General features: G+C 58.6%; 8 protein-coding genes across 8 annotated transcripts; 6 read left to right on the top strand and 2 right to left on the bottom strand.

The window, feature by feature from the left end:
- Positions 1–109: 109 nt before the first annotated feature.
- Positions 110–436, top strand: CcaverHIS019_0701160 (uncharacterized protein; the record flags this gene model as incomplete). Its single annotated transcript, XM_060603524.1, has 1 exon — positions 110–436. One exon carries the CDS (start codon positions 110–112, stop codon positions 434–436), a length of 327 nt encoding a protein of 108 aa, XP_060459809.1.
- A 3,333-nt stretch (positions 437–3,769) lies between these two features.
- Positions 3,770–6,675, top strand: HSP104 (uncharacterized protein; the record flags this gene model as incomplete). Its single annotated transcript, XM_060603523.1, has 3 exons — positions 3,770–3,848; positions 3,884–4,689; positions 4,864–6,675. 3 exons carry the CDS (start codon positions 3,770–3,772, stop codon positions 6,673–6,675), a joined length of 2,697 nt encoding a protein of 898 aa, XP_060459808.1.
- Positions 6,676–8,394: 1,719 nt separating this feature from the next.
- RAD2 (uncharacterized protein) lies at positions 8,395–12,245 on the bottom strand (the record flags this gene model as incomplete). The annotated part of the gene is made up of 5 exons (XM_060603521.1): positions 8,395–11,731; positions 11,768–11,874; positions 11,920–12,014; positions 12,046–12,103; positions 12,135–12,245. The coding sequence occupies 5 exons, from the start codon at positions 12,243–12,245 to the stop codon at positions 8,395–8,397; spliced, it is 3,708 nt and encodes a 1,235-aa protein (XP_060459807.1).
- Positions 12,246–12,640: 395 nt separating this feature from the next.
- Positions 12,641–13,593, top strand: HAM1 (uncharacterized protein; the record flags this gene model as incomplete). The annotated part of the gene is made up of 3 exons (XM_060603520.1): positions 12,641–12,752; positions 12,893–13,063; positions 13,313–13,593. The coding sequence occupies 3 exons, from the start codon at positions 12,641–12,643 to the stop codon at positions 13,591–13,593; spliced, it is 564 nt and encodes a 187-aa protein (XP_060459806.1).
- A 104-nt stretch (positions 13,594–13,697) lies between these two features.
- On the bottom strand, positions 13,698–15,097 carry CcaverHIS019_0701120 (uncharacterized protein; the record flags this gene model as incomplete). Its single annotated transcript, XM_060603519.1, has 3 exons — positions 13,698–13,832; positions 13,864–14,537; positions 14,569–15,097. 3 exons carry the CDS (start codon positions 15,095–15,097, stop codon positions 13,698–13,700), a joined length of 1,338 nt encoding a protein of 445 aa, XP_060459805.1.
- Positions 15,098–15,356: 259 nt separating this feature from the next.
- On the top strand, positions 15,357–16,822 carry CcaverHIS019_0701110 (uncharacterized protein; the record flags this gene model as incomplete). The annotated part of the gene is made up of 4 exons (XM_060603518.1): positions 15,357–15,632; positions 15,682–16,026; positions 16,145–16,420; positions 16,457–16,822. The coding sequence occupies 4 exons, from the start codon at positions 15,357–15,359 to the stop codon at positions 16,820–16,822; spliced, it is 1,263 nt and encodes a 420-aa protein (XP_060459804.1).
- Positions 16,823–17,211: 389 nt separating this feature from the next.
- GCN5 (uncharacterized protein) lies at positions 17,212–20,054 on the top strand (the record flags this gene model as incomplete). The annotated part of the gene is made up of 4 exons (XM_060603517.1): positions 17,212–18,300; positions 18,334–19,652; positions 19,686–19,834; positions 19,867–20,054. The coding sequence occupies 4 exons, from the start codon at positions 17,212–17,214 to the stop codon at positions 20,052–20,054; spliced, it is 2,745 nt and encodes a 914-aa protein (XP_060459803.1).
- Positions 20,055–21,839: 1,785 nt separating this feature from the next.
- CcaverHIS019_0701090 (uncharacterized protein) lies at positions 21,840–25,037 on the top strand (the record flags this gene model as incomplete). Its single annotated transcript, XM_060603516.1, has 4 exons — positions 21,840–22,453; positions 22,559–24,187; positions 24,221–24,848; positions 24,936–25,037. 4 exons carry the CDS (start codon positions 21,840–21,842, stop codon positions 25,035–25,037), a joined length of 2,973 nt encoding a protein of 990 aa, XP_060459802.1.
- Between the last annotated feature and the right edge of the window lie 68 nt (positions 25,038–25,105).

The raw sequence follows: 25,105 nt of genomic DNA, 5'->3' as shown, positions 1-25,105 counted from the left end.
AACCACAACCAACTCTCTCTTGATCACTCTTCCCAACAACAACAACTGCCACTTTGCACTCATGTCCACTGGACTAGCACATACACCAACACCAACACCAACGTCTACAATGAACCGTCCCACCCGCCGTGCAATGAGCGTCTCGGCCGCCCACGCCCTCCACTTTCAAATCCCAAAGATGGCCACACCAACCCCACCCTCACTGCTCAAGCGCCAGCTGTCGCAGTCAAGCACCTCTCCACGTCTTATGAGCCCCCGTCCCTCCTCCCCAGCTACACGGAGCCCACCGCCTGTTGCCCGGTCACCACCACGGCCCGCGGGCCGCGACACTCAGAGGCCGGCATCACCCCTCGTTTCCGAGTCATTACGCATCCCCGTCAACGAGTACGAGGCGACATTTGGCGCTGCGCGGACAGTCACCGCGGCCTCCAACTAGGTCACTCTTCATCTTTTGGGCTCTGACCGCGGCCTCCAACTAGCGCTACTCTTCATCTTTTGGGCTCTGCGACGTGACATACTCGACATTCACTGTACACTATTCATTATCTCATCGATCATCTTGGGCACAATCAGGGGCAGCACATAACGAACGTAGCATATCATATAGTCATGTATCATGATACGACCGTGTTTGAGCCGAGGCGAGGGGGCGAGGGGGCGAGGGTGAGGGCGAGGGCGAGAGAACGACGTTCAAGTGGTCGCGGCGCACTGAACGCCAGTTGATGCGACTGTGACTGTCAGCGGCGGCTGGCGCATTGGCATGTTGGCATGGCGGTTAGACGCCAGTACGCCAAGTGGACTGGCGTACTTGGCGTACTGGCGTCTAACCGCCATGCCAAAGGCGACTGATGGCCGTGGTACCCGTGGCTGGGCAAGTGTTAGACATACCTCCACGCTAAGCCCGATTCCAGGCATTGTAAATACCTTGCAAATCTACGCACGCACGTTTACTTGCATGCTGGTCCATGTAGCCTTACGCCCGCGCGCCCGCGCATCTATTCTGGAATGTGTCAGCTTTTCCTATTGCTGACTAGAGTAATCGTTAATCGTGTTCACTGCCAAGCTGCCAAGTGACCGTTACAATCGCCACCCAAAACTCTCAGTCGCTACCCTCGCTCGCTTCGGCTACAGCAGGCACCGAGACGGAATACAAAGCTTTCCAGCAGACAGACCCCGGTGTATGTTGGATGAACGTGTGCGTGCCAACCTTGTTGAGACATCGGGGGAACCGTCACATGTTGGCACACAGACGTGAGAATGCACCGCCTCATGGCTTGTCACGCAACAGAGTATCTTGAATATCTGACTCGTCCCAGGTTTGTGATTGTGAAAAAATACATATCATCTGTGAGTTGGGCTGCGATAAAGGTCTAGTGTTGATTGATGAGCGGGTCGATCGACTGCCGCTGGCAATTGCTTTCTCGCAGTCCTTAATTGCAGCTAGTGTAACCCCAGTACAGTAAAGCTTACAGCAGCATGCCTTGTGCCTTATGTTTCCATGCCTCCCAACCAAGCCCTGTGTCGTAAAGCCATGGGGATGGATATGGATATGGGAATGGGTGCGGTCCGATCTCGCTTAACTTTACGGCCCGACGCCGATGGTATGGATTTGTGGATGTAACCATGTGGACGACGATCAGACTCCCAGGGGTAGGATTCTGAAATGGTCCCGCTGGAACTGATCCGGAGATCCGGAGATCGTGTTTTAGGGCAGCTTAGCGTTGAGGAAAAAAGCCAAGTCGTGCCTGGGCGTTTGTTTGAATATGGCCTCAATGCTGGCGTTTTCATTAGGCGTTCCATTAAGCGTTGGTTACGGTAATTACGGTTTGGCTTTCAATACCCACACTGCTAGGAGGAAATCGCGCACGTGATTGCAAACGAGCCGATAGTCGCATGCTCGAGTTTGCGTGCCGCGGGTTGTGTGCTGCGTGCTGCGGGCTGCGGGCTGCGGTGGCTTTGTGCGCGCTGTTTGTTACATGTATAGCACACGAGGCAATGATCGGCCGATTACCTTGATCCTTGTGAGACTAACCCCGTCCGTGCTAAATCACCCAAAGGCTGACTGCATGCATGCCAAGAAACCTGTCCACGATTTGATGCCTGAGCTGCACGCAGCCACAACAAGGCCATCACTTGACTCTCACGAGCGGCGTCGCATTCACAACGGAGAACAATGCCATCAATGCACGTGTACAACGGCCGCTTTGTTGCTTTATTGTGATTCCCCCTGTCTCGGGCAATGCTGAGCCATGTTGATGGCGCCTGTGGCGTCGCCAAGGTCTGCACCGGGTCAACGCCGAGTCGAAATCAGGTGGTGAGTTGATAAAGTGCCAAGACCCGTACATCTTACATCTCTCTCCTCGGCATCGCACTCGGCTTCCTTTATTCCCTCCTATCCTATTTCCTTACCCCTTGTTCGCACCGGGCGACCTGCAACTTGCGACTAACCCCTGGTTCTAAACTTTGAGATCGACAGGGCTTTGGCGTCAGGAGTTGGACGCCATGGCATGTGGCGTTCACAAGAACGCCGGGTTCGGCACAACTGCTCAATACTATGGCAGCGAGTGAATTGACAAGTGCCGATGCATCGCTAGTTTGCCCGTTCGCTTCATTGATCGGTGGCGGATGGCGCCCACTCGCAAGTCTTATTGCATGCATGGGTTCCGAGATGTTCACACGTATATAGCATCACGGGATCACCAGGGCCGTCGTTCTGGGAACAGAGCGACAAAAGAGATCTGGAGATGTGGGAACAAGGTGGTGACAACAACTAGGTGGGGGAGCGAAAAGGCGGGTTTCACGGATAGGCTTCCATGGCCAGGCTTTCCGCGACCCGAACACCGAACACCTCGCACGTTCATCCCCTCAATCTCACCCACCCACTTGACGCCCTCGCCTATTCTGATGCTGTTGCCATGACTGAGCAACCAGCTACCCGGCCCTTGCCGCCAAAAACCGCACATGTTCGGTCACGACCCTCATCACCGAGGTCCTCAGAGGCATGAGCTTGTGCGTTTTGAACCATTCGTCGTGAACGTCATTGTCGCAACACCTTAGTGGCATGTTGGAGTGTCTCCGTCATCCATGACAGCATGACAGACGGGCGGACTGAGGTTGATATATCTTTGGGAGATGCCGATGTCGGGCTCGACTTATGACTCTGGTGCGGAGGTCGGATCCTGATGCGCAAACAAGCCACGGGGTGTGCGCAAACAAGCCACGGGGTGTTGAGAATGATATTTCTAATTACACATCATTATTCTTCCACAATGAGGATCGTTCTATTCATCTCGCAATGGGCCAGACCCTTGACACAACGGAGCCACGTGGTTTCAATCAGATTGTGATTGGTTGAACGAGGTTTGATTACTCGGTCAAGGTAGAATGACGTCGATCTTACCAGAATCAAGCTGGTGATACCGGAATGCTCTACAATTCTATAACTGAGGAATAGAGCTACTAATAGACTTTGATAAGGGACATTACAAAGTATCGGGATGACTAGGCTTTGTGACGCAACTCTGGAGTCATCGATAGGTTTGGAACGTATTCCTGGGCCAATAGAGGTTGTTCTCACGTCGGCTCAGTCTACTCCTCGTGCACCGACTTGACCTAGCTAACATAATCCCCACTCCTATAAGATCATCATCACTCTGCCCACCTCAAGGCTCCTCTTTCCCATCACTCACACGCTCCAACTACTCTCTAACAGTCACCTTCCCCCCCTATTCCTTCCCCCCCTCCCTTTCCCCCCCACACACCTCACATCATGGAGAACTTTACAGACAAGTCGTCCGAGGCCATCAAGAACTCGATGGAGAAGGCAGAGGAGATGGGCAACTCGCAAGGTAAGCACAACTGTCAACGACGTAGCTCACACCAGTCCATCCCCTCCACCTCATCTCGGCGCTCTGGGACGAGTCGACGCCCGAAGCCATGAACTCGACCGCACCAACACTGCTCCGTAGCAGTATCGAGAAGCTTGGCGGAAACTCGAGGGAGTTTCAACGCCAGCTCCTCAGCCGTCTCGCAAAGCTTCCCGTCGTCGAACCCGCACCCGAACCGCCCATCCCTCTCACAAACTCTTACCACGCCGTGCTCAAGGAGGCTCAAAAGCTCCAAAAAGACAATGGGGACAAGTTTGTGGCTGTCGACCACCTCGTCACAGCCCTGGCACACGTTGACCTTTCGGAGATGAAGGACCTGCTCAAGTCGGCTGGCATTACAACCAAGGACCTCGAGAAGGAGATCAAGACCAAGCGCGGGACACGCAAGGCCGACTCGCGTACTGCCGAGGGTCAGTTTGAGGCGCTCACAAAGTATTGTGTCGACTACACCGAGCTGGCGGCCGAGGGCAAGATGGACCCCGTCATTGGGCGCGATAACGAGATCCGCCGCGTCATCCGTATCCTGGCCCGTCGCACCAAGGGTAACCCAGTGCTCATCGGTGAGCCTGGTGTCGGTAAGACCGCCATCGTCGAGGGTTTGGCCCAGCGTATCGTCGACCGCGACGTTCCTGCTTCCCTCCTCTGTCGCCTCCTCTCGCTCGACATGGGCGCCTTGATGGCCGGCGCAAAGTACAAGGGCGAGTACGAGGAGCGCGTCAAGGCCGTGCTCTCGGAGATTGAGCAGGCTGGCGACAACGGCGACCCTATCATCCTCTTCATCGACGAGATGCATCTGATCCAGGTGAGTAAGCGCGCCTTTTGGAGTCTAGAGAGCCCGAGAACGTGGAGAGAAACGAGTTGGAAGGTGTTGTCGAAAATAACATAGTGCCACATTGCCACTTTCACCCAACTCAATCGCCGCCTTGCTCCCCCCACACACCTCCCGCATCCATTGTGCACATGCTAACATCCACAGGCTGGCAAGGACTCGAGCGGTGGCATGGACGCTGCCAACCTCCTCAAGCCGATGCTCGCCCGCGGCAAGCTCAAGGTCATTGGCGCGACGACGCTCAACGAGTACCGCGAGTACATTGAGAAGGACTCTGCGTTTGAGCGCCGCTTCGCGCAGGTCATTGTTGAGGAGCCCACGGTCGCAGACACAGTCGCCATTATGCGCGGCATCCGCGAAAAGTACGAGACCCACCACGGCGTGCGCATCATGGACTCTGCGCTCGTCCTGGCCGCGCAACTCGCGAAGCAGTACCTCACCGCTCGCCGCCTGCCCGACTCGGCTATCGACTTGCTCGACGAGGCGTCGAGTGCTGTCAAAGTCGCCCGCGAGACGCGTCCCGAGGCCATCGACATCCTCGAGCGTCGCAAGCTCGGCGTCGAGGTCGAGATTCACGCGCTCGAGCGCGAAAAGGACAAGGCGTCCAAGGAACGTCTCGCCGAGGCCAAGAAGGCGATTGCCGAGATCAACGACGAGCTCAAGCCCCTCAAAAATGAGTACGAGAACGAGAAGAAGCTTGGCGACCAGATCCACGAGCTGCGGAAAAGGATTGACGAGCTGCGTTCAAAGGCCGACGACGCTGAGCGCCGGTACGACCTCGCTACTGCCGCCGACATCCGCTACACGGCGATTCCCCAGCGTGAAGCCAAGCTCAAGGAGCTCCAAGCCAAGGAGGACGAGCGTGGCTCGTTGCAGGAGGTCACGCCCGAGATGATCGCTGAGATTGTCGCCAAGTGGACCGGCGTGCCTGTGGCGCGTCTCGTCGAGACCGAGAAGAAAAAGCTGCTCCACCTTGAGAAGCTCCTGTCAAAGAAGGTTATCGGCCAGCCCGAGGCCGTCACGGCCGTCGCCAATGCGATCCGCCTCAACCGCTCCGGCCTCAGCAACCAGAACCGCCCCATCGCGAGCTTCCTCCTCGTCGGCCCATCCGGTACGGGTAAGACGTTGCTCGCCAAGACACTTGCCAAGGTCATGTTCAACTCGGAAGACGCAATGGTGCGCATCGACGCATCTGAGTACTCGGAGAAGCACAGCATCTCACGCCTGATTGGCGCGGGCCCAGGCTACATCGGCCACGAGGCGGGCGGTCAGCTCACCGAGGCGGTCCGTCGCAAGCCGTACTCGCTCATCCTGATCGACGAGATCGAGAAGGCTGCGCGCGAGTTCCACCAGCTCTTCCTCCAGGTTCTCGACGACGGCCGCCTCACGGACGGCAAGGGACGTGTTGTCGACTTCCGCAACACCATCATCATGATGACGTCCAACGTCGGTAGCGCGTATCTCAACGAGAACCCGTCCGAGGGCGCTGTGCCCAAGGAGACCCGCGACAAGGTCATGGGTGCGATCCAGGCGACCTTCCCTCCCGAGTTCATCAACCGTATCGACGAGATCATCATGTATCGCTCCCTCTCGCGAGCGGACATGAAGCGCGTCGTCACTGTACGCCTGCGGGAAGTACAGGAGCGCCTCGACATCAACAACAAGAAGATCCGCTTGAAATGTGATGAGAGCGCACTCGACTGGCTGGCACATGCCGGTTATTCGCCAATCTATGGCGCGCGCCCACTCGGACGCCTCATCCAGCAAGAGATCCTCAACCCCCTCTCGAAACTCATTCTGCAAGGCCGGGTCCGCGACGACGAGGATGTCAACGTCACCACCGACCATGTCAAGAACCGCCTCGTCGTCGTGCCAAACCACGACAACGTCGAGCACCCCGACGACGACGATGACAGCGACGACGACGCAATGGACATTGAGATCGAGGAGATGGATTAGGACAACTCCGGGAGGCGGGGTACAAAAATGCACACGCAGGAGACTCAGGAGACTCTGGAGCCGCCCCCAAGGGCTCCCAAACACAAGAGTGACGACAAGGCGAACAAATCTCCCTCCAAGAAGCGCAGCAAGAAGAGGTGACAAAGTAGCTAGCAAAGGGACGATCTGTATCATGCATTGTTGTGGCCGTTGCGAGCACTGGGAGTTGAGCAAGGTGGCGTCCACCCGACCCAGAACTCGCGCCGACGCATGCAGAGATGGAAAAGTGCAGAAGTGACCTGTGCGGCGAGGCGTGGAGTCGGCTTGCCAACAGTGACATGGTCAAGATTGTGCGGAGAGAAACGTTTGGGAGTGGGCGTGGGCAGTTAGGTGGGCAACTGTTTAACCATCATTGCATCATTAGTACCGTATGGGTGCTTACTGGCTGTGGCTGTGGCTGTGGCTCGTCGAGTCGGTTGGCCACGTTGTACTGATTCAATCGCGATATCTTAATCACCACAAATGTACACGAGGCTATCACAAACATGCGCGAGAGGTTGAAATGGAAGGTTGGAATGCATGTCGACAAACTTGCGCCGTGGAAGAGGTAAGCAATAATGACGCTTGGCGACAGCAATTGGGTTCTCTATATAGTCGAATCCGTCAATGGAGTGTCAACTCATGAGACATAGCCACTGGACGAAAAACTCCATGGTGCTGGTGCTTGAGAGGGGTTTACCACTCCTCATCGCCTTCTCATCTCGGGCAATGCGTACGCTATTCTACGACCAATTCCTAATAAATTATTACGAGTTATTGCCATGTTAGCATCTCTATTAACTCTTCTACCAAGAATCTCGCGCTGTACCTACCCAGTTCAAAACGATCGTACATCAAGCCACGTCGAAGCCTGCCTCTGCCTCGGATCCCAATCGTTCACGGACGACAGCAACGACCGCGTCCCGCACACTGTCGAGGCGCGCCGACTCTACGTCCCCCGTCGGGCGCAGCAGCACGTCCATGCCCGCAGGCGTGAACATTGTCTTGTGGAAATCTCATCAGCGCATCCTGGCTAAACGTACAGATGAACATCCACTCGACACCATCCCGTATCCCCCATCCACGGACCCACCACTCGCTTGTGGCAATGGCGAGCCACCCATCGCCGCGCCACGTCCATCCCGTCGGCGGGTCCGTCAGGCGCTCGGTTCCGCGTACGTGCGATATCCCCGAGAAAAAAGACGGCTTGATGGGCGAGTACGCCACGTCCGAGTCCAGTGTGGCTGTATCTGCCCCCGTATCTCGACGGGTATAGGTTATCGTCACGTCCCGCCGCGTCTTGGTTAGTTTGCAAGGAGAGAGAGAGCGTACTTTCCACATAGGCAGGGTGGACCATGCCACCCGCCATGTTCCCACCATCCACAATCTGTCAAAGGCGGCCAGGAGTGGGGAACCGATGTCGTGGATTTCTATTGCGAGGGACATGTGAGGTTGTGAGGTTGGGACAAGCTGAACGCGAAACGCGATGGTGTGGGCCAGATCACGTGAGTGACGTCAGAGGCGTTCTTATGTCACAACGAGGTGCGTTTGAGATCGGAGAGAAGGGCATGTCGTCGCTCCCAGTCGTGCCACGGCCACTCCGAAGCCGCCAAGTGGTAGAGCATACAAGTCTAGTTCATAGTCATTGCTGGTTGGTTTTTCTAGATACCAACAAGACCATATACATGCCATATGGCTACACTAGTCTTCCTCCGCCTTGCTGGCCTTCTTCCTCCGCTTCGTTGGCGCTGGTGCTTCCTCCTCAGAGTCCTCAGCCATACTCTTCGACGCGCGCTTAGCACGCCTCGTAGGGGCCTTGCGCGTCGTTACGGTCCACTCCGCGGTGCCGTCGCCCGTCGCCTCGTTCTCCCCTTCCTGGTCCTTCTTCTCTTTACCATTGCTTTTCTTTACACGCTTTGCCGGCGCCTTGCGGGTCTTCGGCTTGTTGCCGTCCTTCCCCACCTCCGCCTCCTGCTTCTCTCCCTTACTCCTCCCCTTCTTTACCTCCTTTTGACCGTCCTTCGTGCCTCTCGGATCCGACTCATCGACGCCCGCCAACATCTCCCCCCACCCATGTGGATCCTGTCCCGCAGCTCTGGCCTCAGCCTCGCGGAATTCCTTGATAACACTCAGTAGTCGTTTGCTGATATTCGCAGTCGTACGGCGACGAGGTACCAAGCTTCCCGCGGCTGCTGAATGGTCAAAGAACGGTAACAGTGTCCCTTGTCGAGGGACCGCACCGCGCCCGCGTGCAGCAATGCGCTGTACGATTGGCGTGAGCTCATCGTCGACCTTGGAGATGCTCCAGCTCAGTTCCTCGTGCAGGAACGTCCTTAGGGCCGCCAGGCGCGGGAATCCCCAGCAGAACGGCTCGTCGCTCTCATCCGTTTGCGGATGGTTGTAGGCGTCACGGACCAGTGGGTTCGGCCAGTCTCCCCCAAGTTCGAGAGTTCCGGCAAACCGCTTCTTGAAGGAGCGCATCCACTTTGTCTCGGTCGTCACGTCGTCCTTGCCCACCTGTACGGTGGCCCACCACTCCTTGAACCGCTGCAGGCTGCTGTTGCCGGGGAAGTTGGCGAGTAGCTCCAACGCCATCACGGGTCCCACGCCTAGGATGCCTATCGTGTAGTCCGAACCGAGGAGGTACGCAAGCTCAATCAGGCGGTGGCGCGGGAGGCTGAGCTCGCGCTCAATGTCTGTCGCAGCATAACACTCAGCGTACTTTGCGTCGTTGAAGATGTTCTTGAAACACGTCGACCCGCCAAAGAGGAAGACATCCGAGTCGTCCGTGATGATCCCCTCGACGAGGCCCAGCTCGGCGAGTTTGGCACACTGCGCCTCAGCCTCCATCGGCGCAGTGATGTATGGGATACCAAAGTGGCGCAGCAGCGTTTGGATCTGCACGACCATGCTCTGCGTGATCTCGTCCGAGTCACGCATCGCCGCCTTGGTCTGCTGATTGAGGATGCGGATCTCGTCGTCGATCTCGGTGCGCACCTCTGCCAGGTCGCGGTTCTGGATCTGCGCAAGGAAGCGCGCGTACTCATCCTCCTCGGCAACCATGTCCTCCGCATCCATCTCGGCTTCGCTCGCATAGTCGGACACGTGTCCAGATGTGAGACCGGATGCCTCGTCGGGCTGCGTCTCACCGAGAGTCGACGCCAGCGCGGAGAGAGGTTTACCCATCCCGTCCTTGCGCAGGACGGGACTCGGCGAGCGCGACCATTCGATCGCATCGTCCTCCTCGTCCGAGTCTTCGTGGACCTCGTACCGGAGTCGACTCAGCTGGGGAAGCGAGTTTCGCTGTGTCTCCTCCAAGTCACTTGGAGTGGCAATGCCAGAGGAGTGGGGGGTGGTTGCACGCGACGGCTCTGTGGAGACCTCCTCGAGCTCGTCTTCGTCCAAGTCAGAGACCGATGGCGCTGGTGCTACTGCTGGTGGAGAAGGTGATGGTGCTGCTCGCGGTGGCAGGGATGGTGATGGGCCGCCTCGAGCAGGCGGCGAGAGTGACGGCGCTCCGCGAAGCTGCGGGTGCGGAGACAATCCACGTGGTGGAGATGGAGACGGCGCAGCTCTCATGGGCGACGGCGACCGGCGGACGGTGTGCACTTCGACCGCAGCCGGAGGAGGCCGGCCAACTCTTCCCGTTGAATGCGGGCCTTTAGGCTCAGGTGCTGCTGGCTCAGGATCTCGTACGGCAAGCGGGACCACAGAAGGCCTAGGGACTGATGGAGCCCCATTTGCAGTGTTGGGCGCGAACGAGCTCCCCGCGACGCGACGCGGATCTGGCGGCTCCGTAGGCTCCAGATCGTCATCGCTGTCGTCGACGACCATCGGTGCAGGGACATTCTTTAATGGAGGAGCCTCCTCGTCGCTGCTGATCTCGATCGGCTCGTACACCGAGTTCGCGCGCGACACATGTGTAGACGGGATGAGTTCCACTTCCTCGAACTCGTCGTCGTCGCTGCTCGGCGGCAGTGGAGGAGGGCTCGACGGTGTTTTTTTCCGCGACAGCGCAAGTGCGCGCGCGAGGTTGGCATCTGGTTCGTCCTCCTCGCTCCCAAGCTCCTCCTGCTGCAGGGCAAGTGCCAGCGCCTCGTCGTGCGCCGTCGGCATGATGTCCTCGTCGATGTCGAAGAGTGGCACGGCATTCTTCTTCCGCCTCGTCGGCGCCGGGTCATCATCCTGTTTCTTTGGCGCATACCGCTGCGTGATGGCCTCGAGAACCTCTCGCCGGCGGTGCTCGCGAAGATCCTTGTCCACCTCAGTCGGCTTGATCTCCTCCACACTCGAGTCCGAGTCACTGTCTTCATCCCTGACTGTGCGGCGCTCGACCGCATTGCGTATACGCCGGTCGTTCTCCGTCTCGGGCTCGAGCTCTATCGGCTTGTCCTTCGTACCATCTCGGATCCCCAGCGCCCATCCTCCGCCGTCGTCCTGGCTCCTCTTCACCAGCACGTACTCGCGATTACGCTCGCTTGCCACGCGTACCGGTATGGTGAGATGTGCCTTGCCCACGCTGTCCGTGACCGTAAGGAGCTGTTGTGTGAGGGCGTTGCGCTGCGACAGATGCTTGATCTGCGCCTTGCTAAAGTCCAGCGCGGTCGGCGCGTTCTTTAACATGGCAGTCAAGCGCGCATGGCTCTGCTGCCGACTGCGTACACGCAGGTCGCCAATAATCTCGTATTGCACCTCTGTTGGGAGGGCGCGGAACTCGGGGCTCTCCACATCAATGTCCGTGGGCCCGACCTCCTCAATGAAGTGCTTCAGCTCTTCCTCGGTGGCCAGGCGCGCGTCCGGCCGCTCCTCGGTCGAGTACGTCGGCATGTCGGCTTCTGGGAGTTCGTATCGATCTCTCTTGTACTTCTTCTTGGGTGGCTCGCTTGTACTCGCTGCAGAGATTTGGGTGGTGACGGGCCGCGCGGCAGGGCGACCCTCGAGTTCGTCGAGGTAGACGGCATTCTCGGGGATCGCCTCGCTCTCCTCGAGTATGCCATCTGCTCGCGCACCTATCCGAGCTGCTCGCCGTTCATCCGCTCTGCAGTCAGCTGCAATAGCTTCGCCGGCTGCTCACTCCTGCGCCAACATCACGGCCGCACGCCGCATCTGCGCATGAAGCAGCTTCTCGGCCATCTTGGTATGGCTCTGCGCCGCACCGAGCTTGCGGCGCTTACGCTCCGTCTGAATTTAGCTTGCTGATGTCTATTAAGCTGCGGTTCCACGTACGATAGTGGAGCGCTTAAGGGCCGGCGCGCCGCCGTCGAACACGAACACAGGCTTGATACCATGAAACAACAGCCTGTTTATTCGCCGTAGGAAGCCTGCTGTCAACTCGGTCAACATGGTTCTCACCCAGTACATGAGCGTTGACGAGCACCCGCCCGTCCTGGTCACGCATCGTCGATTGGAACTGGGTCAGCTCTGGAGAAGGTCGAGCTTACTTGGTACAGCCAGATGCTCGAGTCGATGGCGAGGCGCTTGCCCTCCAGACTCTCGATCTGCACGGGCCGCGCCACGGGGTTGAGCAGCGACCATAGGCCTTTGACGCCCATGGTGCAGGATAAATGATGGAAAGCGAAGCTGGAGAAGACAAGGACGTCGGTCGAGTAGGTACGCGTGGGTGGAGGTCCAGTCAACTGCTGGTCAACTGGGAGACACGCCAACAGGCGTGTGCGTCATCGGCACGTGCTGTGATGATAATGTTGTCTGGTGTCCTCTCACAGCGCGGTACAATCTGATGATTGAATGATACTGTGGCTGGTGCGGTAAAGCTCACACCATAGAAATCGTTCCATAGTATCTGCATCGCCCGAAGTTGAATCACGCTATCACTCCCACAATCGCAGGCCTACCTCACAGCACCTTTCAGCCTGTACACACACACCTCCACTCCAGATTTCGGACAGCTCAACAACTCGTTCATGATCTGATCAGAGCACCACGCACCATGTCCAAGTCGTTCGTCTTCGTCACTGGCAACGCCAACAAGCTCAAGGAAGTCAAGGCGATCCTCGCGACCGGAGACAGTGGTATCGAAGTCACCAACCAGGCTGTTGACGGTGAGTCGTCCTTCGCTCCCCGAGATATTGTCGATGTGCGGTCGTGCATCAAGGAAGGTCGCCGTTCACCTCAACTCCCAAGCTCCGCTCGACCGCCTCCTCCTCGCTGCATTGCCTGGGATGTATGGCGCTGATCTCAGTCCCCGAGCTCCAGGGCACGACGCAGGAGATCGCCAAGGCCAAGGCGGCAACCGCGGCCAAGATTATCGGTGCGCCGTGCGTCACTGAGGACACGGCGCTGTGCTTTGAGGCTATGGGCGGGCTGCCTGGACCCTACATCAAGGACTTCTTGGGTACTCTTGGACATGACGGTGAGTGGTAGGGTGGAGGGAAGGTGGACGAGGAAGCACCAGCCGGAAAGGCGGAATTGGGGCATTGGGAGAGAACCAGCGAACGAGTGAGAGGGTCCGGACAAGGAGGTCTGGTCTTCTGAGCTGTCGTGCTGCTAGTGGGGCTCGACCGGGTCCCAGTCGTCCGTGGACTCTCTTGGAAGACTGCTCGCATTGGGCTTGTCCTTGGCACCTGCACCTCATCCTCATCTGGGAACCCGTTCACACTAGGCCTCAACAAGATGCTCGCTGGCTTCGGAAACACAAACGCCTACGCCCTCTGCACCTTTGCCTACTGCGAGCCCGGGTCTGAACCCATCCTCTTCGAGGGCCGCACTGACGGGCGTATCGTGCCGGCTCGTGGGCCAACCAACTTTGGCTGGGACCCGATCTTTGAGCCCGTCGAGGGCAATGGCCGGACGTACGCCGAGATGGATGGGGCAGCCAAGAATGCCATCTCGCATCGCTATCGCGCACTCGAGAAGCTCAGGGCATACCTCGCGGCCAAGTAGAGTACAACCATGCAATTATGTAGCAAGAAAAAAAAAAACATCTATTATCCGTCTCTAAATGTCTCCAATGTCAACTCAGCGTACACTCTAGCCGGTGTGCACGCCTACTCAATAACGTATGTGTTGTCCTGGGCGCACTCCATGCACTCCTTCTTCTCCACGATGCCGCGCTGTACGAGGCTGTCGTAGAACGCCTTCCTGGCCGTGGGATAGAGGAAGGCACGCGCAATAAACACAAGCTGTCGTCAGCCGCGCCCACTCTATTCTCACCTTCTCCTGGTCCTCAAATAGTTCGGCGATGCGGTGTCTGGCAGCCGCGCTTCCCTCGCTAATCCAACGCTCCCACAGCGCGAGCTTCTCCCGATCCAGTGCTTGCGACGCCAGATTCCGCGCGATGTTGGCGACTGGATGGTCGGAATTGAGCACCTCGTCGAGCGTCCCAGGCTCCTTGACCTCCTCCTCGTCCACCTCCTTCGGCCCGACCTCGGGCGGAAGAAGTGCGCGCAGGCGCACCCACTCGCGCCGCCGCACCCAACCCCACCAGTTGAGCCGGCCTGGATGCGGAACCCACTGTCTCGTATGGAACCACAGGTTGTACCGCCACCCCTGCTGGTCCGTGTCGAGCCGCATATTCGCCATCCATGGTGTCAACCACATCCATTGTGGCGAGGGCGTCTGGTACGTGCCGAGGCTGTATCCTGTCTTGATGCTCTTCCGCTTAACCTGCCCTGTTTTGGTCTTCGGCCGCTCGTCGTCACGCCCATCGTCCCCGTAATCGAGCTCTTGCAGCGCCGGTGTTTCAGTTGCCTTGGGCCGCTCAAGGATAAAGTCGCTCTCAACGGTCAGAGGGAGAGTGAACGTTGTCGGGTCCCACGGTTGGAGCGAGTTCGAGCTGTACCACGACTTGCCGAACAGAGTGATCCCGCGCTGGTTCTCGTACATCACTGCCATCAGTGGAGAAGAGAAGAGACGCACCCTCCCACGCATAGTGGGCCACTTTGACTTTGGGTAGGGGCGGTAATTCGGCCTCGGTGTGCAACACACGCCCATCGACTTCGATCTCGATGTGTCGATACGACATCTGACACGCCTCAGCTTCGCTCGCAATCTTCACTGCCTCCGCATCGGGATCGTATGAGTCACTCGAGTGCGAGCGGAAGAGAGAGGGACGGTGTCGCCGCCTCTTGGAGAGCGAGGCGAGGATTGCGGCGGCCTGGGTGTCATCGGCGGCTGATGTGGTGGGCGGCGTCGGGAGAGTAGATAGTGTTCGCCGAGGTGAACCTGGAGGCGGCGTCAACGGAGGTGGGAGGGAAGGTGGGCGAGCCGAGGAGTCTGATGCCCGGTCTTGGCTCGGTGCAGTTTTGGGCTGTGTTGAGGGCGACTTCCGACCTCGCGCCGGCACGGGTTCTGTGGGCTCGGCGGGTGGGGAAGCGGGGTAGATGGACTGGGCCCCCCTTTCGCCGGTCGAGCTGTTGGAGAGAGGCGTTTTGTCGGGGGCCGCCATGTTGATATAGAGAGTCAAGAGTTAGGTCTCGAGGGTTGTTGAAATGGGACGTGGTGCGGGTGAGGGTTGCGATCAGATCATGACGTCAAACCCAAACCCTTTAACGTGACGAGGAACATGCACCGGATAGTGTATGCATTACATCTTTCATCACCCATCCTCCATCTTCAATCCTCCTCCTTTGCTCATTACATCGCCATCCAACGCCCTGCGCCCAAACTTTAGTCGGAAGGATCGAGGCAAGTACAACGCCAAAGCCATGGCGACCACGTCAGCCCGCCCCCTCGCGGTTCCGACCAAGCCGAGTCAACTCCTGCACCCCTCATCGGCCGGTTCCCCGCATTTGCCACCGCCCACTCCGTCATACCACTCGGCCTCTTCTCTCGGCAGCCACGACACGATGGATACTCTCGAGCTTACACCTGGTGTTGGTCTGGGGCCATTCTCGTTGGGTGATAGCCTGTGGCATGTCCTCGACCTCCTACGCTCGCGTAAGACAGAGGCACCCAAAGTCGACGTGTCGTGGGACCCAGATGTGAGCTCGCCTCAAATGGCTTCAAAGAGTCAGGAGGAACTGACGCCAGAACTCGCCCACAACCTCTGTTACCGTACATGCAGGTCCACTGGCCCTCCTCTTCCCATCTCCCGCCCAGCGGCTCGCACACATTGTCGTCACCGATCTCGCGGACGTCACGCTCACTTATGAGGGGACTGTGCTGTCCTCACCCACGTGCGCGTTCACCCGCGCCGGCGTCGCGTACGCCCTCGGACCCACGTTTAGCGATGGCACCCAGCGACTCGCCTATCCCGGGTTGGTGCTCGAGGCTGCCGGTGGCGACCGCGATGACCGCGTCACGAGTGTCAGTATCATGGCACGCGATGGCGAGGAGCCTGTCGGCGAGGACGGGTTGCGTAGGTGTTCCATCAAGGTGCGTTGTCGTAATCGCGTCATCTCTCATCTCATCGCCACCTCCCTCCCCGCACCTCCCATTCCCACCACCGGCGAACCCTGGCCCACTACCACCCAGCCTCCTTCGCTGACACCAGCCGGGACACGGCGCGACGCTCACTTTCGCGCACGATGTGAATATCATGCTCGGGGAGACGACCGCACAGGACGTACTCCTCGACCTCGGGCCACCCCTGCGCAAGTACTGGCGCGAGGACGACCGGTTAGACCGTGTGTGGGGCCCACCCCGCCGTGTGCCTCCAGGGCATGACGCGACATCGCCCAGCGCCTGCTTCTGGAACTACCTGCAATACGGACTCGATCTGCTCGTCGTCGATGGAATTGTCACAAAGCTCGTCGCGTACTCGAACATTGTGAGCTGACTACGGTGTATCGCGAGCTGACAACAGCCCGGCACGCCCATGTTCCAGCAGTACGCGCGCTGCCCGTGGGAGGTGGAAACGGGTGATAACCCGCTTGACTTGACTGCGCCGCTGTCTTCTTTCCGGATCGAACTCGGATCCGCGCCCCTCGCGGCTAACGGAGAATCACCTGCACCAAAGCAAAAGAAGAAGAAGGGAGGGGAGACGGCAGACACAGACCCACCAGCGCCCGACTCGGACGCCATGGTCCTCGACCGCTCGGTTGAGGGCGGGCTGGAGGGTGTCGTGGGTCTCAGCCGCTCACAGCTCGTGGGGTTCGATGGCCTCGTGCTGGAGGTTGATGAGGGCAGTGGGGGGATTGCGTCTGTGCAGATCTTCCGGGCAGGTGTGTAGCTGTGAGTGAGTGTGAGTGCGGTGACACCGTAGTGTAGATGATCCAGCGTCATTTGGTGTCACGAGTGAGTATTACCGTTGTATCAAATGCAATACATTACGAGCATGTACATAAAATTCAGCAGCAGCATCCATTTACTCCCGCTCACCATAGGAGGCCACACGTGGACCTGGACGGAAGCAAAATGCGCGCCGCTCACCCCGCTGCCGGAAGCCGGTTGTTGACACGAACAAGTCACATTCAACTTGACACATCTCCATCTAAACATCCCTCTTCAACAACAAGACGCCTGATTCCCTCTTGAGACATACTCATACAATTCCTCCAACATCTCCGATACCCCTTCTGCTTTTGAAAACGCCCCGCGCACTCTCCGCGCAGAGCAACCATGCCTAGAGGCCGCGGGCGCCCACGAAAGGAGGTGACCCCGCCGCCAGAAGACGAGGGCGCGTCCTCACCTTCCTCGTCTTCTCTCTCGTCTCCTGTCAAATCTCACACTGAGACGGACGTCCCAACCCCCGTGACGGCCATGGAAATCGATCCTGAGGTCTCCTTAGACGTCGACATGGGCCTGCAGATGGACGACTCTCTTGACCTGGCTAACATTGACCTGTCCGCATTGGAGGGTCAACTCGCCGAAGGCGGACTCGACCAACTTGACCCATCAGAGCTCGATCCTTCACAGCTCGACCCATTGGAACTCGACCCGTCCCAGCTTGGCGACGCGCTGACCGAACATATGGGCAGCGACCTCCCCGAAGTCGACCTTGCCACTCTCGGCGATCTCGACAATGTCGACCTCACGCAGATGCTCGGGGACCTCGACGAGCAGGAGAAGGAGACGGCGGAGGGTGATGCGGGCACAGTGGAGAGAGTGGCAGAGGGCGATGCTGAAGACGCAGAAGACGAGGAGGCGGCGGAAGACGAGGTCGACGACGAGGACGAAGATGAGGAAGACGATGACGACGACGAAGAAGAGGAAGAAGACGAGGAGGAGGAGGAGGAGGATGAGGAGGAAGAAGACGACGAAGAGGAAGAGGATGAGGACGAGGACGAGGAGGAAGACGACGATGACGCCGACGAGACCAAGGCGGCCGTCCCGGCTACCACGGCGCTTCCTTCCGGCACGACCTTCCGCTACCCTCCCGCGCCCAAGGACACTACCAAGATCCCCGAGCGCGAGCGCAAGTTCAAGATGGCACGCTTCCTTCCCTGCACTGCCGACGGGTGCGATTGCTCCGGCCTCGAACCACCATCAGGCAGCAACGTCGTACTCGACACTGGCGAGGACGTCGAGATGGGCGACGCCGACGACGAGCCGGCGGCTGCGTGGCGCACCGAGGAAGGGTGGTGGAGACAGTGCGGCGCGTGTTCGCACGGGTGGGAGGAGTCGGGGCATGTGTTCTCAGAGGACGTGAACCACCCCGAGAGAAGACGGAGGGAGAAGGTCGCGGGCCGCATCGAAGAGATGTTAGAGGTGGGTCGTGTGACTGACTATGCTGACGGCCAGGAGGAGAATTGCTTGACCACGTTCCCCACACCACATATCGAGGCAACCGAGTCGTTGAGAAGACAGCTCTCCGAGTTTGCCAAGCCGCAGCCTGCTGGCAAGCACCCAGCGGGCAAGAATCCCGTCTCGCGGTTGGGTGGCTTTGACTCGATGGAGAACGGCACCCCGTTCAGCGAGGACGGTGAGGACGGGCGACCTAGAAAGCGCATGCGCACATCTGCGTCCGGGTCGCGGTCGCCTGAGAAGCCTGGGCGAGAAGGGCCTGCCAACGGCGAGGCGAATGGGAAGGGCGTGGGCAAGCAGCCGAGCCGCGCTGGTAAGAAGAAGGGCGGCAAGGGGACGACCGCTCGGACGATCGGCTCCATCTCTGGCCCCTCTGGCGGAGGCGGGCTTGAGGGCTCAGACGATGACGATGACACGCCGCTCGCAGCGCGCCGGCCAGAATTAGACGACCGAGAACGGCGGCGCCGCGCCGAGGCCAAGGAGAAGGAACGGCAGCGTGAGGACCAGGCGATCGCGCGCGCTGCGGGCGACGAGGGCGACGAGGAGCAAGCGCACGTCGACGTCAACATGTGGCGCAATTGGGAGTTACCCATTCTGCCGTTGCGACCTGCTGCGCTGGAGCAGACGAACAACGAAATCCGGATGATGGTCGCATCCTCGCGCGCGCCAGACGAGGTACAATGGATCTTACTCGTCGGCGCCAAGAACCTGTTCATGAAGCAGCTACCCAAGATGCCGAGAGAGTACATTGCACGCTTAGTGCTCGATCCGAACCATATCACCCTCGCAATCGTTAAGTACGGCTACCGCGTGGTAGGTGGCATCTGCTACCGGCCGTTTGAGCGACAAGGGTTTGCCGAGATTGTCTTCTGTGCAGTCGACAGCAGCGAGCAGGTCAAGGGCTATGGTTCGCACGTAATGAACGCGCTCAAGGACCACGTACGCAAGAATCACCCGACGATCGACACGTTCCTCACGTACGCAGACAACTATGCTGTCGGGTACTTCAAGAAGCAGGGATTCAAGAAGGAGATCACGTACCCACGCAAGCAGTGGGTCGGCTACATCAAGGACTATGAAGGCGGAACTATCATGCAGTGCACGATGCTCCCCAAGGTCGTGTATGCGGAGGTCAACCAGATGCTGGCGGACCAGAAGGCGGCCGTGGCAGCCAAGATCCGCCAGATCTCACAGAGCCATGTCATTCGCCCGGGCCTGAAGGTCTTCAAGGACGCCAAGCCTGGGAGCCTGACGCTCCCGAAGGAGGACATCCCCGGACTAGCCGAGAGTGGTTGGAACCCGGATTTGGACGAGATGTGAGTAGACAATCTCTCCCCCTCTGACATCAGCATGAGACAGCCCAAGCGCAACCCGTACTTTGCGGTGATGCAGCAGATCCTCAACGACCTGCAGAACGACCCGAGTTCGTGGCCGTTCGTCAAGCCCGTCGACAGCAGCGTCGTCGTCGACTATTACAACGTCATCACGAACCCCATGGGTGCGTCGTTTGTTGGAGCTTGCTGACGCCAGACCTGAGCAAGATGGAGCATAAGCTCGAGAACAACCACTACAACAGCATGGACGACTTTGTCGCTGACGCGCGCCTGATCTTCGCCAATTGTCGGCAGTACAACGGCGACAAAAACCAGTATGCCAACCTCGCCAACAAGCTCGAGAAGCAGCTGGACAGGATTGTCAAGAAGCGTATGACGCAATAGTGCGAAGAGAAGAGTGGTTGAGCGGGCTTGGCTGAGCGCGGAGCTGCCCGAAGCGGGCAACACGGCATGCCGACCGTCGTTCACTCTCGCACATTGAGAGCACGCGGTTGAGTTAGCGACACCGTATGTCGCCGAGCATTGAGCAGTGAGCAGTGGGCAGTGAGCAGTCACGGAGGACTAGACCCAGGGGAGTTTGTACTAGTAGCGCCAACATGTAGTTGTAGCGATGCAGTGGTGCACCCACGCGAATCAGTAAGGTCTTTGCCCGCCTTTGCCCGCCATTACAAGGAGGGATCTCGAAGTGACGTCATTGTGGCACGTATGAGTATGATGCTGAGGCTGACTGAGATTGACTGAGGCTGACCTTGTGAGCAGGTGGCTTGTAGATTGGACATGATCCAGTTGTCTATGGCCTAGCGACGGCAACAACCGTTGTTGGCCCATTGGAGGATGCTACTATCGCCAAAGTGACAAACCTTCGTACCTCGATAGGCTAAGCCGATCTGTACAATTACACAAGCGTGGGATGCTAAATCAACGTCAAGTGGATCTGAATGGGGGAAGGGGGATATGAGGATATGGGGAGTAAGGGGTGAGGGCGGTGATGATCTCCTGCCCGTGATGAGATGGCAAGTAAGCCCTGGCCATGAAGGAATAATGAAGTGAAGCGAGCCCAGGCATATTGACATGAGTCTGACTTGGGAGCTCATCTCTCGCGATCAGCGTAACAACGTACCAGCGTAACAGTGCCTAATCCTCGCAGTACACGGGTCTTTCTTTGCATCCAGGTCAACTAGAGAAGACTACTATTAGAGCACATCTAGAGCATGCTGACCAACTGGAGCTCCATTAGGCCCCGATCCAATGGAGCCCTGAATCATCTGTGATTCAGGTCAGCTGGAGAACCGGAGACTGCGACTGGGAGGTTGTAGCTGGAACACGCTTGGATTGTTTTAGGTGGAGCAAACTCTAAGGATCGATGAATGTATGACGTCTGTGATTTTGGGTGATTTAAAAGTGTGGAGCATAGCTTATAGCTTGATATTGGGCATATTGGGAAGGTGTACAAATGCAAATGCATTTGATCTCCCTTACTCTTCTCGTCAACTCTAGACGAGTGTGGCAATTTCTGTAGCTGGCCCTTTGTAGTTGACGCTACGCCACTCGCCACCGAACAGTAGGCCACATGATTCCATGACCCCGCATTGCACTGCTTAATCACCTACGTAACCTGCCTTGTTCTTAGCAAGTTGGTTTGCCCCTCTACACCCATCTCTATCCATCCCATCCACTTGCCTATCGCCCGCCCCATCTCCGCACATCCCAACACTATCAGGCATTGCGAGGACGTGAGTGAGACATCTACACCCACTCGCACCCAACACAAACCACTAGACCTTGGAGACCTCCACCGGCTCCACCCACTACCAAATAGATCCCGCTCCTTACCTAGGATTCCCTAGTCCTCAGTTGGCAGTTGGGTGGTTGATCGGTCGGTTCAAGCCCATCGCATCCACTATCCACAGTTTGTCAATCATTCTCGTGCTAAGAGTCGAGAACATTCACAAACTACTTGACAACCTACATCAACGTCTCCATCCCATTCCCACCTTTACTATCCAGGCCATAAGGCCTCAATCGCAATAGAAGTAGCATTCCCCACCAATCAATCGACCCGTACTCTCAACACCAACACCTACCCCGGCCCACCACTCAACCCCGCCCACCCTTCCCTCCCTATCCCATTGCATCGCCTGGCGCATGAACCCCAACTCTCCTTACACAATGGATCAAAGAGGAGCCCGACCTCCCATGCAGCTGCCTGGCCAACCAGCCCGTCCACCCGCCCCGCAGTTCGTCCAAGGCGACTATGCACACCGCCTAGCCCCATCATACAGCAACTGGCAGGGCCAGGCAGCCTACAACCCGCAAATGTTCATACCCGGCGCAGGATACGACGTACAGGCCGCAGTAGCTGCCGCGCAACATATGACGCCTGCGCGCCCACCGCAACAGGCGCGCTCGGAACGCTTTGACCCCACAGCGATGCCGCCCCCCGGTGGCCAGTATCCCATGGGCGCATTCCCATGGCCGAGGCAAGACGTATCCCCTACCGGCACGCGCGAACATAACGGATCGAGGCCAAACACATCCGACGGGCAACTCCTTTCTCCGATTCAGGTCAAGAGCGAACGCGACGAGATGGCTCCATCTGTTCCCGCCGAAGAGCCCGAACCAAAGGTCGACCACCGTAAGCGTAAGCGTAACCGCACCATCCGGTCTTGCGTGCCATGTCACAACCACAAGCGAAAGTGCGACCGCAGACGGCCGTGCGGGCGCTGCACGGCGCTCGGACTGACTGGGTCGTGTGTGTACGAGGTCGACGAGGCGCGTGATCCGTAAGTCTGCAAGGAACAGTGGCGGTGGCGTTGGAGGCGCTGGGAACTGGGTTAGAGTCGGTTGCCAAAACCCTGGCGTCATCAGTAGTGACTAGCTAACATCAGAAACGACCCCGAGGTCATTGAGACGGACCGCTTACGCCGCCGCATCGCCGAGCTCGAACAGGTCGTGCGCGAACTTCGTCAACGGCATCCGCCCCGTAACCAGACTCAGGCACAGCAGCAGGCTACAGTCAATACGACCAACATGGGCAGCATCGCAGGACCAGCCACCGCCGACGACAAGCGAAGGGTCATTGTCGACCGGTTTGCAAAGTTCAAACTTGGCGAGGTCGGCGCCGGCACAGCGTGGAGCGCCAACACTCCGACAGCATCGGACGCGTCGCCGGAAAGCACTGTCAGCCTCAACCGCCCACATTACGCCGAGCCTTACAACGCCGCCTCACTACCGGGCGAGGACCTTGTCAGCGACAAGCAGGGCAGCAAGACGTTCCTCGGTGCGCCGGCTGGTAAACCCCTATTCCGACGCCTGCGTGAGATCGTCATCGGCAAGGGCAAGGACCATGCCGAGATCCCCGAGGATCTCGCATTCACGGGCTGGTTCTCGACCCGAAAGACGTTCCCATTCACGACCATCTGGAGCCACGACAACTTTATCGACGAGATCCTTGGTTTGCTTCCGTCGCCCGAGGACGCCGAGCTGCTGCTCGAAGCGTTCGTCGACGAGATCGCCGTCCTCTTTGAGGCGTGGGTCCTTCCCGACTTGTGCGCGAGCTTCCGTCACTTCTTCACCCTCAGCAGTACCGAAAAGCGCTCCCACCCGCTCCAGGAGCTGTCGCTGTTCATCATGATCTGCTCGCTCGGATGCATGATCCGCTCGAGCGCGAGCGAGATCTTTGGCGACGGCAAGCCGTCCCCTCCTCACACGGGACGGGCCGCGGGCGACAAGGACCTCACGACGTCGCGCCTGCAGAGTGAACTGTACCTCTCGGCCGCGTACCAGGCGCTGCGCCTGTGCTCGTTCCTCTCCAGCCCGACGATACACACTGTCCAGTCCCAGATCCTCATCAACGTGTATCTGCTGCACAGTGAGCGTGCCGCCGACGCGTGGGCTCTCACCGGCTCACTCGTGCGCCAAGTCATCGCGCTTGGCCTGCACGTCGACCCGGCGCATCTTGACCCTCGCATCTCACAGAAAGAGGCCGAGATCCGTCGCCGAGTGTTCTGGACCGTGGCCGGCCTCGACTGCCTCCTGGGTGTGTCGTTCGGCCGCCCGACCATCATCAACTACTACACGTGCGCGGTCCCGCAGGACATCGAGGACGAAGTTCTATCCGAGGAGCCTGGCAGCGCCGTGGCCCTCACGCCGCCGACGAACGCGCTCAACCCAAATACGACTGAGCAGACCTTCCACGCCGCTTACTTCCAGATCTCGTTGCCCAGTCTCGAGCTCCTCAACCGCGTGTTCCACGTATCGCCGCTCGTCGCGCGCGAAACCTTCATGGGTTGGTTCCAGCCTACGGTCGCCGACCACCCGGTGCCTCCGCCGACCGTCGTCGGCAACACATACGAAGACGCGATTCGCCTCGGCCGCGACATCTTCGATTGGTACTCTCATGTGCCGGAAGGCATGCGCTTCGATCCCGAAGATCCCGACCTCCTCAACCTCCGGCAGCGCACGCGCATGCGGATTAACCAGACTCTGGCGCTGGCTGTCAAGACATTTATCCTAGTGTCGGTGTCTTCTAATATTTGTGCTCACTCCAGGCTCATCCTCCACCGGCCGTACCTGCGCGCCGACCCGAGCGCGTACCCAGAGTCGGCACAGCTCTGTGGTCGCTCGGCACACATCATCCTCTCAGCCTATTCAGCGATGGCCCGCACCAAATCCTCAATCGTCTGGTCATGGTGGACCATGTCCTACCGCGCCTTCCATGCCGGCACTGTCTGTGCCTTCCTAGCCATCCGCGAACCAGGAACCGACCTTGCCGAACGCTGCCTATCTGACCTCCGCTCGGCCATAACAATCTTCGACGACCGCAGTTCAAACTGGAACGTCTCGCACCCCGTCCAAGGAGACCTGTCGGCCGGTCTACACCGCCTCGAAACGCTCGCGACCGCCGCGACGCAACAACACTCGCCGCGACCGGAACACAGTCACCATCCAGACGCACCCATCTTCCCAAACTTTGCGGGTGATCCCAGTGTGCTGTCCTTCCCCCATGAGCTCACGCAAGCATCCGACCACGAGCTGCTCCTGGGTGTGGACGAGCGAGCTGGAGACGTACAGCGCCGCCCGTCCGCACCGTTCTTGCAGCCGTGGACTCTCACTCAGCCGGGGCCGGACGCGGGCATGACCAGCCCGTTTACGACGGAGCCGCTGGCTCTTCCGCAGGTGAGTCTGATCCTGGCTGTCCTTCCGCCCAAGGTGCCAGGGACAGAGCAAGGCCAGGATGAACACATGAACAAGCACTGATGTCAGATCTGGGCGTCCATGTTCAACATCAAGATGGACCCGGATGTCGACGACGTACACGGCATGCCGCATCTAATGTCACATCCGCAGGCCAATACTGCGCAGTAGGCGCTCTCGAGTGGTCCATCGCTCGACAGCATTGTTACGAATGTCATGAATCGATTGTACCATATGCA

Source organism: Cutaneotrichosporon cavernicola, assembly GCF_030864355.1.
Source record: "Cutaneotrichosporon cavernicola HIS019 DNA, chromosome: 7a".
Classification (NCBI taxonomy): Eukaryota; Fungi; Basidiomycota; class Tremellomycetes; order Trichosporonales; family Trichosporonaceae; genus Cutaneotrichosporon; species Cutaneotrichosporon cavernicola.
The sequence above is the reverse complement of the archived record's forward strand: the minus strand, read 5'-3'. Positions and strand labels throughout refer to the sequence as shown.